This window comes from Cloeon dipterum, chromosome 3, assembly GCF_949628265.1.
Source record: "Cloeon dipterum chromosome 3, ieCloDipt1.1, whole genome shotgun sequence".
NCBI classification, from domain to species: Eukaryota; Metazoa; Arthropoda; class Insecta; order Ephemeroptera; family Baetidae; genus Cloeon; species Cloeon dipterum.
The window spans coordinates 33,321,134-33,334,908 of NC_088788.1; the positions used below are offsets into that span (position 1 = coordinate 33,321,134).

Genomic DNA, 13,775 nt, shown 5'->3' on the forward strand with positions numbered 1-13,775 from the left:
TTCAATTTTTTTTAATAATCTCAAAAAATAGCTGAAAACCCATTAAAAATCATGCGGGATAACCAGTTTTTATAAAATTTAAATTCATGCCAGAGTGCATTGTATTTGACGCAAATCATAAATTGAATTTATTTTTTAATTGTTCAACATATAATTAAAGGGCCCAAACCACAAAAGAAAGTTTTCTCACACCAAATATGTATCACTGTAATAATCAATAAATCACTCTGAGCAATACCACTCGATTTACGACTTACTGGAATAAGAGCTTTCAAAATAGAGCTAGACTGTTTAATTGCACTCTTTGCACTATAAAAAGCCAGCACCAAAAAGCGGAGGGCATCAGTTTAGCTCCTCCAGCCGAACAGTCCGCAACAATGAACGCCAAGGTAGAGTTTTACAGCGCACCCTTCTGCAATCAAATTCACGCTTTCAAAATCCAGATCGTCGTCTTCCTGGCCGTGGTGGCCGTCGCCGTCTGCTCCCCCGCCGAGGAGACAACCAAAGACAAGCGCGCCCTCGTCGGTCTTGCTTACCCCGGCGCCGCCGTCGCCGCTCCCCTGGCCTACCCGTACGGAGCAGCCCTCCACCCATACAGCGCCTACCCTTACAACACCTACCCTTACGCTAACCTTGCCTACCCATACGCCGGTCTGTCTCGACTTCCTCTGATCAACAGCTACGCGACTGCCACCACCATTCTCGGCTAGATATTCAAGTCTACTGTAAATGTCGTCCGTTTGTAAATGAATATATAGAATAAATTACGATGAGAATTAATTTGAATTTTTATAGATGTTTATTCTCAGTTACATACAATATACATATATATCAATAAGACAAGTCAGAAGTAAAAAAATTGAGAAAAGGCACCATGCCTGGCAACCAACTTGATAAAACCTTGCAATGTTGGAATGGGCCCAAACTAGACGCTCAAGACTTTAAAAATTTGCGAACATATACGCACTGCAAAGCGATGGGAACTGAACTGTTGAACAAGATTCAATTCTATGTGGCATTTCATAGATTTAATTAAATTAATTTCATTCTAGGAAAATATTCAGGGCGTAATAAATTTCATAATGCATAAATTAGGCTACGTTTCTTTATTTGTCATACAGAAAATTCAAAACAGTCATTTATAAGTGATACAATTAAGCAGAAAATATCAAAGTCAGCATTTGCATTTTATCTATAATACCGTCTTAAAACCTAAATAAAAAGTAGCAAGAACAATTTTTTTAATCAACAATGTGTTTAATATAAGAAATTTCTAAATTCTAGGCAGCAAAAGTGTGTTAAAGAACCATATTGCATACAAACGTGCACATTATAAACACAGGGGAACAATTATTTCTGATGAAAATGCGGTTAACATGTACACTAATCGAAATCTGCCTCATAGTCCATACCCTCAATTGGGTCAATTTTTCCAGGATCCATGCATGGTGCGTAATAAACCCATCATGGTAGTAAATAATGGTTTGAGAAAACTAATAAAAGTTCTGTACTTTCTTTGTAGGACCATTTCGTTTTAGGAGAAGTTTTCGCAAAGGATTTTTCTTTTTAGTTCTGATTTGACGAATTAAGATCACGGGGAGAAGGAGTCCAACTTGAAAGCAGCAGGTTCACGAAAAACTTTCGCCTCTGTTTTGTCCCATATTAAAGTTTGTTTCATTTCTTTAAAATTGACTGTGTAGCTATCAAAGTTAATTTGGATTACAGTTTTCTCTTTCCCTTCGATGTAACAGCTTTCCAGTTGCTTTTGATGATTTTTGTCGTACTTTGTTTTAGCTAAATTTATAAAGAAGGAATAAATTCAATGCAAAATAAAATGTTAAAATTTCCTTACCTCTGTAAGCGTCCTCATAATACCAAACGTAAGAGGGTTGGGGCGTCTCGCCAACAAGAGTTTTCGTTGAATGTAGATCTCTATCAGTCAACTTTTTTGGCTCTCGAATAACTAATTTTGGAGAATATGTTTGGTCACCATACTTCGTTTGCTTCATTTCTTTCATGTCGACTGATAAACAATCAGAACCGATGAAAATGGCAGCAAATAAATATCCAGATGATCTATAAGATTCCAGCTTCTTTTGGTTGTACTCTGCATACTCTATTTTCGCTGCCAAATATTATTATTTAGGTAATATTGACCAAACCAAGTGGATAGGAATTTACCTCCGTCATCATCAATATAATACCAGACGTGCGGCGCATCATCCGGCAAATCAACCGTGTTTCCAGGTGGCGTGGCGGGCCTGGCTTCTTCAATTGAGGGAGAACTGGAAGAGGTGAACACGCTCTTGATTTTGCTTTTAGCAGAGTCATATAGGGCAACAGCGCTATTAATAAAGGTGTCATTTTTAGGTTCGATCCTCTTGATGTCTCTTGTTTCCGGATACGGCAAACGCGATGTTTGGGTCTTATTTGTGAAGTTAATGTCGTACAAATTCCCATCGCGAGAGAAAGTGTATGTTTCATCGATATTGTCTTGAAATCTGCTTTCAAGCAGCACTTGCAGGTTATCCTCGAATTTCTGCCAATCTAGAATACAAAAAATTAATTTAATATAATTATTTCAAGAAAAAAACGAACGTTAAAATTATTTAGCGCTGCACAAAACAGCCCCATATTTATATCTGTTTCTTAGCTCCGTGCAGTGAGAAATTGTTTTTACAGTATTTTAGTTATTTATTTCCTCTTAACCTTTCTTCGTTATTCATGTGTGTTCTTTAAAAATAGTTTGCTGTTAACAAGTATCAATTAAAATATTTTTTTTCACAAACGAACAAAACATAATGCAAAAATTATCTTCCTAGTGAAATGCTTACCTCCTTTATTATCTAGCCATTGCCACTTTGGCTGCGGCGTTTTTTGGTCCGATGTAAGTGGAACTATCGGTGGCTTCATTGTCGTCGTCGTTGAAGGTGACGGTGATTTGTTCGCTGGCTTTGCTTCTACTTTCTGGGTCGGTGGTACAAGCAAACTAGTTGACTTAGATACTAGAGGAGCAGTTTGCTTATTCGTCGGCTGCCGAGGTGTTGTTTTCTTAACCTTTTCGCGAGTCACTCTTCTAACTTTTGAAGTGTCCCTTTGATTTATCTGCAGCATTTGCTTAAAATCGATCATGTATGTTTCATTTTTTACGTCAAATGACATCTTTTTTTGCTTGGATTTGTATGCTGCCTCCAACTTCTCTTGCATGCTCGCGTCATATGGGTACGAATCTGCGAGATGAAACAGTTCAGTTAATAAACAACGAATCGTATCGCAACTCATATTAAAAGATAAAAAGCACTATCAAAAAAGTCTTACTCCCACTGAAGCCAGTGTAGCTCCATATCACATTTTTTGGAGGCGGTGACGTCCCCTTCTGAAACAATTCATTGTATTTACCAATAAAATGACGAAATATTTTGGAAACAATTTCAATTATTTAAATTATGTCCGCACAGGAACTTGTGTGGACGTTTCCAGATATTTTCTCAAATGATGAAAATTGCGCAGCGTTTGAGTAGTTTTTATGTTTTTATACACACTATAGAGTCATTTGAGCCAATCATTAATAAATGAGAGAACAAAGAAACAATATATGGGTTGAGGAAACTAGTATATTGCAATATTATGGTTAAAATTAAAACATGGTTAGAAGAGATTGTTATTTTAACTTTTTTCATTTTAAAATGTTTTTTACATGTTTAAGACCAAAATGAATTTGTAAAAAGTGGGTTTAATATTAGTTTGTAGGGTGAAAGAAAATATATACTCACTTTCGTTTGGGAAGACCAGGGATAGCCACTGTAGCTCATATATGCTGCTCGCGGGACACACTGCTAGCGAAAAGTCTTGTTGCAGAATGTCTAACCGTTCGTTGCGTATGCTCTCATTATATCTTGGCGCTTAGACTTTTCAAAGTCTAATATTAGTAGAAAGTCTATGGAATGTTCGCTTGAAAAACACATTTAAGCTGGTAGAAGTGCTAATGTTGAAATTACTAACTTAAATTTCATGGCAAAAACTTTTTGTCTTTAAAAATCTATCCAAAGCTTAAACAATTTATATTTCAAAATTAATTTTTAAATAAATTATATTTGCGTGTTTGTCTTGTAAATGCTGAGATTTAAATTGACGAGATATTTAATTTTCATTTACCAAAACTCAAAAACGAAATTTTTAGTAACCATTTTAGGAATTAAATTATTTGACTCTACTAAATGCGAGTTTACTTAAAGGAATGAAATTAGTAATCTTTTTTCATTGTACTGTGCCTTAAAAATGCTTTTATTTAATTAAAAAATTGACAATAGCCAAAACAGAAAATTTACAGGGATACATAAATAGTCGAGGGGATGGACGCGATGGCAGTGATGCGGGGTAGGCGCTTAGCCGAGGTAGGCGGCGGGCCTGGTGGTGGCGACTAGGGGGCTGGCGTATGCGGGGGTAGCGTATGCAGGGGTGGCGAGGGCAGCGGCTCCCCAAGGCGCGAGAGGAGCGACGGCAGGGGCCCAGGGCGACGCCAGCCTAGAGGGCAGAGCGGTGTACGGGTTGTAGCCCAGGCCGTTGAGGCCGTAAGGGTTGTAGCTGGTGTAGGGGTTGTAAGCGTTGTAGGGATAGCCGAGGGCGCCAGGGTAGCCGAAGCCGAAGAGGTCGCGCTTCTGCTGCTTGCCGTCCTCCATAGCGGCGGCGGCCAGGGCGACCAGCGCCAGAAAAACAACAACCTGTTTAAGATTTAAAGGGTTATTTTGTGTCCTTTTCGCAGGAGTAAAATTTTAATAAATGTATTTTGTGTTGGAAATTCTTTGATTTTTTTAGAGAAAAATTTAAAAAGCTAATATGTGTTAATTTTAAAATTTAAAATTTATGATTCAGTTTAGACGAAAATTAATTTTATCTTTGGACTCTCTCTTTTCATTGAAATTTTTTTCATTAAATAAGTAAATAAAAAATGTTTCCGTTGTGCAGATGTTTAGAAATTTTGTATTAAACACTGAAACATACCTTTGCGTTCATGGTGGTAGCTGACTTGATGATTATCCGTCTGCTGCTAGACTGATGGTCTAACAACAAGTTCGGAAGCTTTTTATACGCGAAAAAGTCTCGATCGTGTCTGCCCGAAATCGTGAACGCGTGGCAGCAGCCCCAACAATTCTCATGACTGAATTTTATTACGGTGTATCATTAGTTTATGATGGAGGACGCAACTACGCCGCCGATCAATGATTTTCTAACTGAAACCCATATTGAGCGAGCATTCGGTGCTCGCGGGGCAGTGTAGAAAAGCGAGATTGCGCCACTCCGTGTGCGAGTGTTGCGGGGAAGCGCGCGACTCGTGCGAAATTTATTAGTGTATCCGTGTGTTCCACCGCAGAAGCAATAATATATAATTCCTAGAGAAAATACACGCTGCGTTTTACCTTGTTTCTCTTCAAGGCTGATCAGGTTTTACAAAATAATCTCCGAAGGCGGATTCTCTTTTTGCAGACATTGAGAAGTGCTGCTCGTTTCCCGCACGAACATGCAAATTGTGCGGAGAGCGGAAAGTGAAACGACATATATAGAGAAGGTTTGCGGCTCCGTCGTGTTTTGGCTCCGAGTTAAACTGATTAAGCGCCTAGTTAAAAATTCGGCCTGATTAGCATTCGCATCACGAGATATCGTGGATGCCTTGTTAATGTAAATAAATTGTCTTTCGAAACGCGGTCTTGTGTCATTACTATTAAACATATACTCTCAAAACTGTGCTTTTCATGCAGGATATAATTTACAGTTGTTAATTATTTTAGCACGAATTTATATTTAATCTGTTACGTCTAGTAGCCAAATAATTTCACCCTTCTAAAAGCTCCTACCTTCGATTTGATTTACAGACGATGGAAACTCTTCCGACACCACGAACAATAACAACAATAACTGCAACAACAACCGCGATGGTCAAGTTCCTGAAAGTATCAAGAAACGATCTTCAAAGCTAGATGCCGACACCTTTTTCCAAGAGGCGATGGCGACCCCCGCGGACTGCGGATCTCCCATGGAGCTGCCACCGTGGTTCGACCTTGAGAAATTTCAAAGGTACAATACACGTGACACGCGCGATTTTAAGGTTAAGTCTTTTTAGAAATTTAAAGTGGTTTGTGCGAAATGATTGACTCACAAAAATGGTCAAATGTTTTCTTTTTTTTTAAATTTCCACTAAAATTTTATTGAACTTGAATTTATTGGGAAGACATCATGTGTAAAATCCAGCATGTTAACTAATTTTTCAATCAAATTATAGATATTATATCTGATAATAACTATAAGCATTTTTTCACTCTTAAACTTCTTGTCAAAACCTCTTCCTTTGTGGCTCAATAACTTCAAGACAATCTAAATATCTATAATCAACGACCCTTTTTACAACAATTTTTGCGACCACTCTAATCTTCCATTGCCGCATTTTATACCTTATTAGTTGCCACATTTATAAAAAAAGGTTTTGATAGATTAAATAATTTTTGACATTGCAGGGGTCAGGATTTCATGAAGCGGAACATTTTCACCTTTCTCTACACAAAACTTTCGGGCCTGGTGTGTCTGCTCGCGGTGCCGAGCATCCTCAGGGTATTGTGCTTTACGTCGCAATCAGGAGAGCCGTGCTCTGCGTTCAATAGATACTTCTCCACCCTGAGCCACATGATGGAGTGGTACAACGGAGACCTGCTCGAGCCGGGATCTAAGTAAATATTCGCAACCCTTTTAGTTAGAAATATAATAATTAAAAATTAACTCGCAGGGCCTATGAGTCACTGAAGCTGATCCGCAGCAGACACGCAGCAGCGGCCAAACGGTCGCGCAAAGCCGGACTCGGTCTAATGTCGCAGTTTGACATGATCGTCACGCAGTTCGGCTTTATGGGTTTCGCCATCCTGCATCCCAACTTTTTCGCCCTGCACAGAGAGAAGCGCGAGGCCTGGGAAGGTGTCACTCACTTCTGGAGAACCGTTGGCTATCTGCTCGGGATCGATGACAGGTGAGCAGCATGCACAGACCAAACACTCTTGGCGCCTGTTCAACTCCTATACGAACTATGGCGCGGCATAAATTACGCTTGTTATAGAACGTGATTTAGTAGACGAACGCATTGTCAGGTTCAAAGTGCGTGCCCAACACACGTCCGGCTATATAAATCAAAGGAAATGGACAAGGAGTGCCAGTCAATTGTACATGATAGAATGATCGCGCGATGTGTGTCATTCTTTGATCATTTTTTTAATATGCAATTTATACTTTTTTAATTTTTATTTCACTGTATAAAAATTTTCAAACCAATTTTCACCTCCCCTTAAAAATTGTATCCAAAGCAGACAACGATAAATATGATGGAAACATTAATTGAAACGTTTTTCCGGCATAATTAGGCCAAACTTGTTATAGTAGTTAAAAACCACTGAGTGCCAATCAGTTCTAGAGGAAATAAAATAAATTAAAATTGAATAAAAAGGAAATAAATGAAGTTCATACATCAACGTGGAAGAATTCCGTTTTGCAATTACTATTGGTATACAATGAAGGCGATTAAATTGCAATGAGATACTAAAATTCAAGTTCAGAGAAAAAATCATTTATTAGCCTGAAATCTTAGTTCCAAATGACATTTTTGTCTAATTTCAATTTTTGTTTAAATCAAGCTCTCGCATACATAAGATTGAATCGTCTGGCAGTCCAAGTCGTACCACTTTCCCCCGTCAGTCTTCGCACTTCAAATTTTAATTATTATAATAATTTTATTTAATATATTAAATAAATCAAAATAAATGTCTGCACAAGATTACGCACATCACTATCACGCATTGCTCGACTGTTGGAGCTTGTGGTTGTAATGGGGCCCACCAGGAATAGGTGTCGTTTGCGCCGTTGATCCACACGTACTTCTGGTCAGCTCTCCCGAGGTTGTCCTTCCCAATCCAAATCCATGCTCCGGAATTGTCTTTACGCCATAATTTAAGAAAAAGGTGCATCGAGTCTTTTGGATCGAAATATTGTTACATGTTTGGTCCAAAAATTGCATCCCGCATGTCCGTTCCAATTCAGTTTCGAAAATGATCAAATCCATTCCCTTGCTTTGACATTCTTTTCTCGAGTCGGCGTATGAGGCCTGTTGAGCGGTTTCAACTTTACAAACAAAAATTAATGAACTTAATTTGCTTACTAATTTCGTTCCAATAGAGTATCTCGAAGAAGGATAATCTGAAGAATACATAATTTAATCAATAGTTTTTTTTTTAAATAATTATTTTTTGTTTGACACTCGATTAAACGTCATTTTTTAAAATGATACCAGCACATGTAGGTATCCGGCTTGTGGTTGCAGTTGTTGTAGTAGTGGTCCTCATGGTAGTGGTTGTTGTAGTTGGTGCGGTGGTTGTAGTTGTTGTCGTAGTAGTCTTCGTGGTAGTAGTTGTGGGTGGTGTGGTGGTGGTGGTAGTTGTTCTAGAGGTTGATGTTGTTGCAGCAGCAGTTGTTGTAATAGTCTTGGTTGTTGTTGTTGTGGCACGTGGTGTTGTTGAAGTGGACGTTGATGTTACTTTTTCAGAGGTAGGAAATAGTGGTGTGGTAATTAAGGTGGTTGTGGTTGTTGTAGCGGTGGTTGGTGATTTTGTGGTGGTGCTTGTTGTGGTTGTTGACGTCATCGTCGTGGAGAGGAGAGCTGTCGAAGTTACCACAGATTCAGTGGCTGCTTCTGTTTCTGCTGGAAATTAAAAATAATTGATGTAAGCTGCAGGAAAATTCTGTATTTAATAATATCCCTCAAACTACACACAAAAACCCCATTATTTTATACCTTTTGGCAGCGTAGATGAAATATAATTTTCTATTGGTAACTCCGCAGCAGTAGTTATCTCTTCGCTTGCAGCTACGAGTAATAATTTTTGTAAATTTTCCATTTTTGTTTCTGTCTGGGACGAAATTCTGTGGGCTTACCTGTTATTAGGGTTGCGGATATTTTTTTCACTGTTAAGGTTTATCTTTTTGTAAGGCAAACTAAAAAATGTAAGTGCACAACCTGTTGAATCTGATGCGTTCACTATTGTAGGAAGAGTTGTTTTTGCCACTTTATTAGGGAGAGAACATTTGGTGTTTCCACAACATTTTATAATTGTCTGAAGTTTTTTCTGACGGAGGTCCACAAACAGTTTTTTATTCACATTTGTTAGCTGCATTAGTGCTTGCATTGAGCCTTTAAATAATTTGATAAATTACTTTGTATTTCTTAAAAAAATCGGAGAAGCGTACTTTTAAAAAAAACCGCACGTGATATTAAAGGCTCCTGAATTGAACTTTTGTCGTTATGTACTTTGAAGTTTGAAATCTTTTGTTGGCATTCAATTATCAGTAATCAGCAAGAATTTGATTTCAATTTAACAAGGAGTTTTTCTCAACAATCTGTCCCAAAGTCCCAAAACAGTTTGCTTTAATTATAAAACGGAGAAAAAGCTCAATTCAGTTGGGCCTTTAATTAAAACTTGTTCCCAGGAATCCCAGAATGAAAGGTAAAACTAAATTATTTTGGTTCAGATGATAATAAATTAATTTGAAAGTTAAATGTAATGTTCTAAAAAAATACCAGAGTGAATGAAAGTTGTAAAAAAATGTATTGATTTTTACCACACTAGAAATTATCTTTTTAAAATCTAAACATTGAAATAATGATTTTTTTTAAATCAGCTAGGAGAATACGTCTCTTCTAGTTCGTACTATTTTTATGTTCAAAATGTTGACGGTGCAACTGATCGTAGTTTTTTTTTCATAAATTCCAGTTTATCGAACACGATTGATAAACTTATTGTGAGCACAACCTGATACCGGAGATGAAGATGTGTTAATGATGTCCACTATCACTAAAAATGCTATCATCTGTAATAATTAATAAAAGATATTTCCAGAGCGGTTCAGAACAAATATTCTAATTACAGTCACATATACCATCAGTTTGCATTCCATTGCGACGCGGTTTTTGCTTACAATGTTACCACTGTTTGCTATCTCATGCTGTTCTCCTCGATCTGGAAACAAAGCCGTGTCGAAAAAATAAATGTTCGTTGTTTCCGTTAGTTCGTTCGTCATTTGCCCACCATTTTTTGTTTATTGGAAAGGGGACACAATGCAGTAGGAATATTTTGGCATTGTTTTAACGTAGTTACGAAATAAAGTTTTATCATAATATATTATATCTTTTTGGAAATCATTCTCATTCGATTAGGGCATTTGCATGAAATTTCAAAAAACCAAAATTTCACGTATTCAATTGTAAAATGTTGTCTTTGACAGTTTGTTGATTTTGACAGTAAAGGGACTTTACTCTTTAAGATATTTTTAGATTCTAGTAATTTTACTGCGTTGAACACGTTTTTGTCGATGTCGGTGTGAGTCGGCGGCTTCTGCAGTCTAGGATGAAGTGGGTGATTCATGCCATCGTGTCGTAGTCCATTTCTCATTCGACGAACGTTTTGATTAAAATAAATCATCAAATGATAGAAAAGCAGCGCTTCAGCATGGTGTTATATCCCATTTCATATTCTTGCAAAAGAATGGTAACTCCTTATTCGATCGACAGTAATTATCTGCTTTATTATTTGCATAAGTATGCAGCGCGTTTGCATTGAAATAGTAAGAAAATCGCATTTATAATAAAATGGGGAATATATGGATTCCGCATCAAAAAAAGACATTTAGTTCAAAAAATAAGAAAATCATATTTTATTGATTTGATGCAGAACAAAACAACTCAGATGATTTGGTGGATATACTTTGTATAAATAAAAATTTTCCATTCTAACAAAAGATATTTTTCGTGTAAATATCAATTAAAAGGAAAATCAGAATTTAAAAAAAAACTTTTCTTGGCGGTAAAAACTGGAACGGAAAATATACTGAATTACATTGAGCAGCGGAACTGGATTCTTGAATTCGCTAAATTTAACACAACTTTGTAGAAATTGTTTCGGGAAAAATAGTAATTATTATTTAAACTTACTAGATTGGTTGAGGGTGCAATACCTTTAACTGTCTATGTGTACTAAAATGGTGCTGGCAGTGAAATAAAAACAACACGTTCATTTCTGCGCTTTGCTGGATATAATTGGAAAATTGATAGGTTTCTCATATTGGTTTGTATCGATTAAGCTTGTCTTCCCAATAATTAACTCAAACTTTTTATGAGAATTCCAAAATTTATCTGAATGAGAGTCAATAAGAATGAACGTAATTTTATTATCATAGTTTTCCGTTGATTAATTTAATTCAACTGACATATTAAATTTATTCGAATTCAATTTAACAGGTTCAACCTATGCACGGGCAGCCTGGAAGAGACCAAGTCGTTGTGTCTTGCCATCCAGGACAAGGTTGTGTCACCAGGGATGAAGAATCCGCCGGCCAAGTTCAAGGTGATGGCCCACTCGCTGCTCACTGGCATGCAGTGCACCATTCCGTCGCTCGGCTTTGAGATCAAGATCAAAATGATCATGGAGGACCTGCTGGGCCTGCCGTGCGACCTCAAGATGGACTTCAGCTCCAGGCTCACCCTGATGGTGGAGCGGCTCACCTTCTCCACCCTGCTGAGGACACGCTGGTTGGCCTTCGTTTTCAGGCCCATTTTCAACGGGCTGGTCCGACTGGCGCTCTACATCAGCGCACGCTTCCCGTTCATTGCATATTGGCGTTACGGAAAGAGAAACATCCATTTCCATTGATTTCAAATAATCAATATTTTCCTGGGATTGCTCAAGCTAGCTGCCTTTGTGGCGTGGAAACGGGCTGATTTTAAATGTAAGAACGCCAAATTCGGACTTTCTCAAAGTTGGAGAGGTCCTTGCTTAACAGAGTATTTTATGGTGAGATAGTATTTATATTTTACATCAAATCGAGCTTAATTTCATGTGAACTTTAAGGGAAACCGACAGAGTAAAAAGTAGCTGTATTTTTATATTAAAGTTTACAATTAAGACACGAGAGCGTTTTATTTTACTCATTTAATGGCAGTTTATTGACTTATTTTTATAAATTATTTGCTTCTATTTACACTATTTACACACATATTTCACAAAGATTTGACAAAAAAGTACAATATTAACAATTTTATATGCGCGCATGTAAACAAGTCACACAATTACGTGGTCTTCATTAAAAATCACTAATGATCGCGCTTCACAATCTATCGATCTCACGACGGAGAGAGCATAATTTTGCATCTTTTGCGGCGTTCAACCAACGTTCTCAGTCTATCGCTTTGAATTCTGCATCCTTCTCCATTCTGAAAAATTAAAAGGGCAGAAATTAGAGCTTAATCAAATTGTTGTTTTCAGATCAGGCTAAATTTGGATCTGATTACAGTTACTTGATAAGATGCCACTTAAAATGTTTAGATTCCGTTCGAAGAGCTCTGAAAAGTTGGGTTAGAGTCCAGAAATTCCTCTCATTTGGTAAATTTCAATTATTTCTAATTAAACCGTTAAAATGTCCTGACATAAATTTGTTCATCATCTGAAGGAAATTTTGGCAATAACAACAACAAATTAAATGAACTATTCAATTCGACCAAACCAGAGGACATTGGAACACCAGTAAAAGTTTTAAAATATCACTTTTTAATTAAAAATATCGACTTAAATCACCTAAAAATGGTGAAAAATGAGCAAAAGATGGCATCATCTCCTTAAGTTTATTTTGCATTGGACAAGAATAAAAGAAGTTAACAACAAACAAAGAGGCACCAGCACGAATTTATATCTAAGAAATTTTTCTCCATTGCAAGTTCCATTTAAAAAAAGTCTTACCTGCAAGAGCCAGGGGTCGCTGAGGCACTGGAGGGCGGTGGCCCTGTTGTGCGTCTCGAGGGTGAGGAGGCGGCCGATCAGGCTCCTGGCCCGCTCGGAGACGCCGGCCCAGAACTCGTGCGGGTAGCAGAAGTCGACGTTGAGGATGTGCGCTGACGTCTCCTCGGGCGAGTCGTCCAAGAAGGGCGACACGCCACTGAGAAAGGCGTAGAGCAGCACGCCGACGCTCCACATGTCGCTGGGGAATCCAGCGCCCACCCGGCCACGCTGGATCACCTCTGGAGACGCGAACTCCACGCTTGACGGCTGCATCTCGCTCGCCAGGCAGTTGCCGTTCGCGAACACCTCGTTGTCGTCGCCGATCACCTGCGCGTCGCCCAGGTCCACGATTATCAAACGGCCCATACCTGCGTTGTTTGGCTCCACCAGGATGTTTTCAGGCTGAAATTAAATTAATTAATTTTATTTATAATGAATTACAAAGATGCTTGCGTTTAGGAGAAACATGTGTCATCACAAAATCCTGAATGACATTTTTTTAAGCGTTGATTGGAAGGGAGCATTTAAAATAAACAATACTTTTAGTTTTATAAAGAGGGAACCCTCACTTTGTTCTGCTCAAGAATGCGTTTGTTTCGTCAAATGTGTTCACAGTTTGTCAATGATTTTTTGCTTGATTTTGATTCGCGTCTATCAAATATTGTGCAAAAATATTGAGTTAAATGTCCCTTCTGGTGAAATAAATCGTTAATTTAAAAAAGGAGACAGTGTTCGCTGCTTGATTAGTGTTCAAATTAGTGAGACAAATTTTCTCAGTAATTTTAAACGGAAATCTAGGATTTTTTTTGCTTTTTCTATCAAGTAAATGTAAATAGCATTTATTCATAAATTTTCTGTAAAGCCAACTTTTAACTGAAAATTTCATTGCTAAACGGGTGCATTTTTAAGCTTGAACAG

General features: G+C 37.8%; 4 protein-coding genes across 9 annotated transcripts in view; 1 reads left to right on the plus strand and 3 right to left on the minus strand.

Annotated features, from left to right (window-relative positions):
• Positions 1-11,991, plus strand: part of LOC135939482 (uncharacterized) — a 29,201-nt gene extending 17,210 nt beyond the window's left edge. The window contains exons 2-5 of the mRNA XM_065483891.1: positions 5,871-6,072; positions 6,510-6,719; positions 6,776-7,012; positions 11,324-11,991. Of these exons, the coding sequence (XP_065339963.1) occupies positions 5,871-6,072; positions 6,510-6,719; positions 6,776-7,012; positions 11,324-11,735 (1,061 nt within the window). The 3' untranslated portion in view covers positions 11,736-11,991. The remainder of the gene's footprint in view (positions 1-5,870; positions 6,073-6,509; positions 6,720-6,775; positions 7,013-11,323) is intronic.
• Positions 1,098-3,871, minus strand: LOC135939806 (uncharacterized). Its single transcript, XM_065484377.1, has 6 exons — positions 3,774-3,871; positions 3,319-3,376; positions 2,835-3,230; positions 2,182-2,547; positions 1,853-2,125; positions 1,098-1,794 (listed from the first exon to the last, which is right to left on the minus strand). Exons 1-6 carry the CDS (start codon positions 3,810-3,812, stop codon positions 1,592-1,594), a joined length of 1,335 nt encoding a protein of 444 aa, XP_065340449.1. The 5' UTR covers positions 3,813-3,871; the 3' UTR covers positions 1,098-1,591.
• LOC135939483 (uncharacterized) lies at positions 4,236-5,131 on the minus strand. Its single transcript, XM_065483892.1, has 2 exons — positions 5,002-5,131; positions 4,236-4,721 (listed from the first exon to the last, which is right to left on the minus strand). Exons 1-2 carry the CDS (start codon positions 5,011-5,013, stop codon positions 4,386-4,388), a joined length of 348 nt encoding a protein of 115 aa, XP_065339964.1. The 5' UTR covers positions 5,014-5,131; the 3' UTR covers positions 4,236-4,385.
• An 8-nt stretch (positions 11,992-11,999) lies between the features above and the next one.
• trio overlaps positions 12,000-13,775 on the minus strand; it is a 126,450-nt gene continuing 124,674 nt past the window's right edge. For all 6 annotated transcript variants that reach the window (XM_065483889.1, XM_065483886.1, XM_065483888.1 and 3 more), the window contains 2 exons: positions 12,819-13,259; positions 12,000-12,295 (listed from right to left, as the gene is read on the minus strand). In XM_065483889.1, the coding sequence (XP_065339961.1) occupies positions 12,206-12,295; positions 12,819-13,259 (531 nt within the window). In that variant the 3' untranslated portion in view covers positions 12,000-12,205. The remainder of the gene's footprint in view (positions 12,296-12,818; positions 13,260-13,775) is intronic.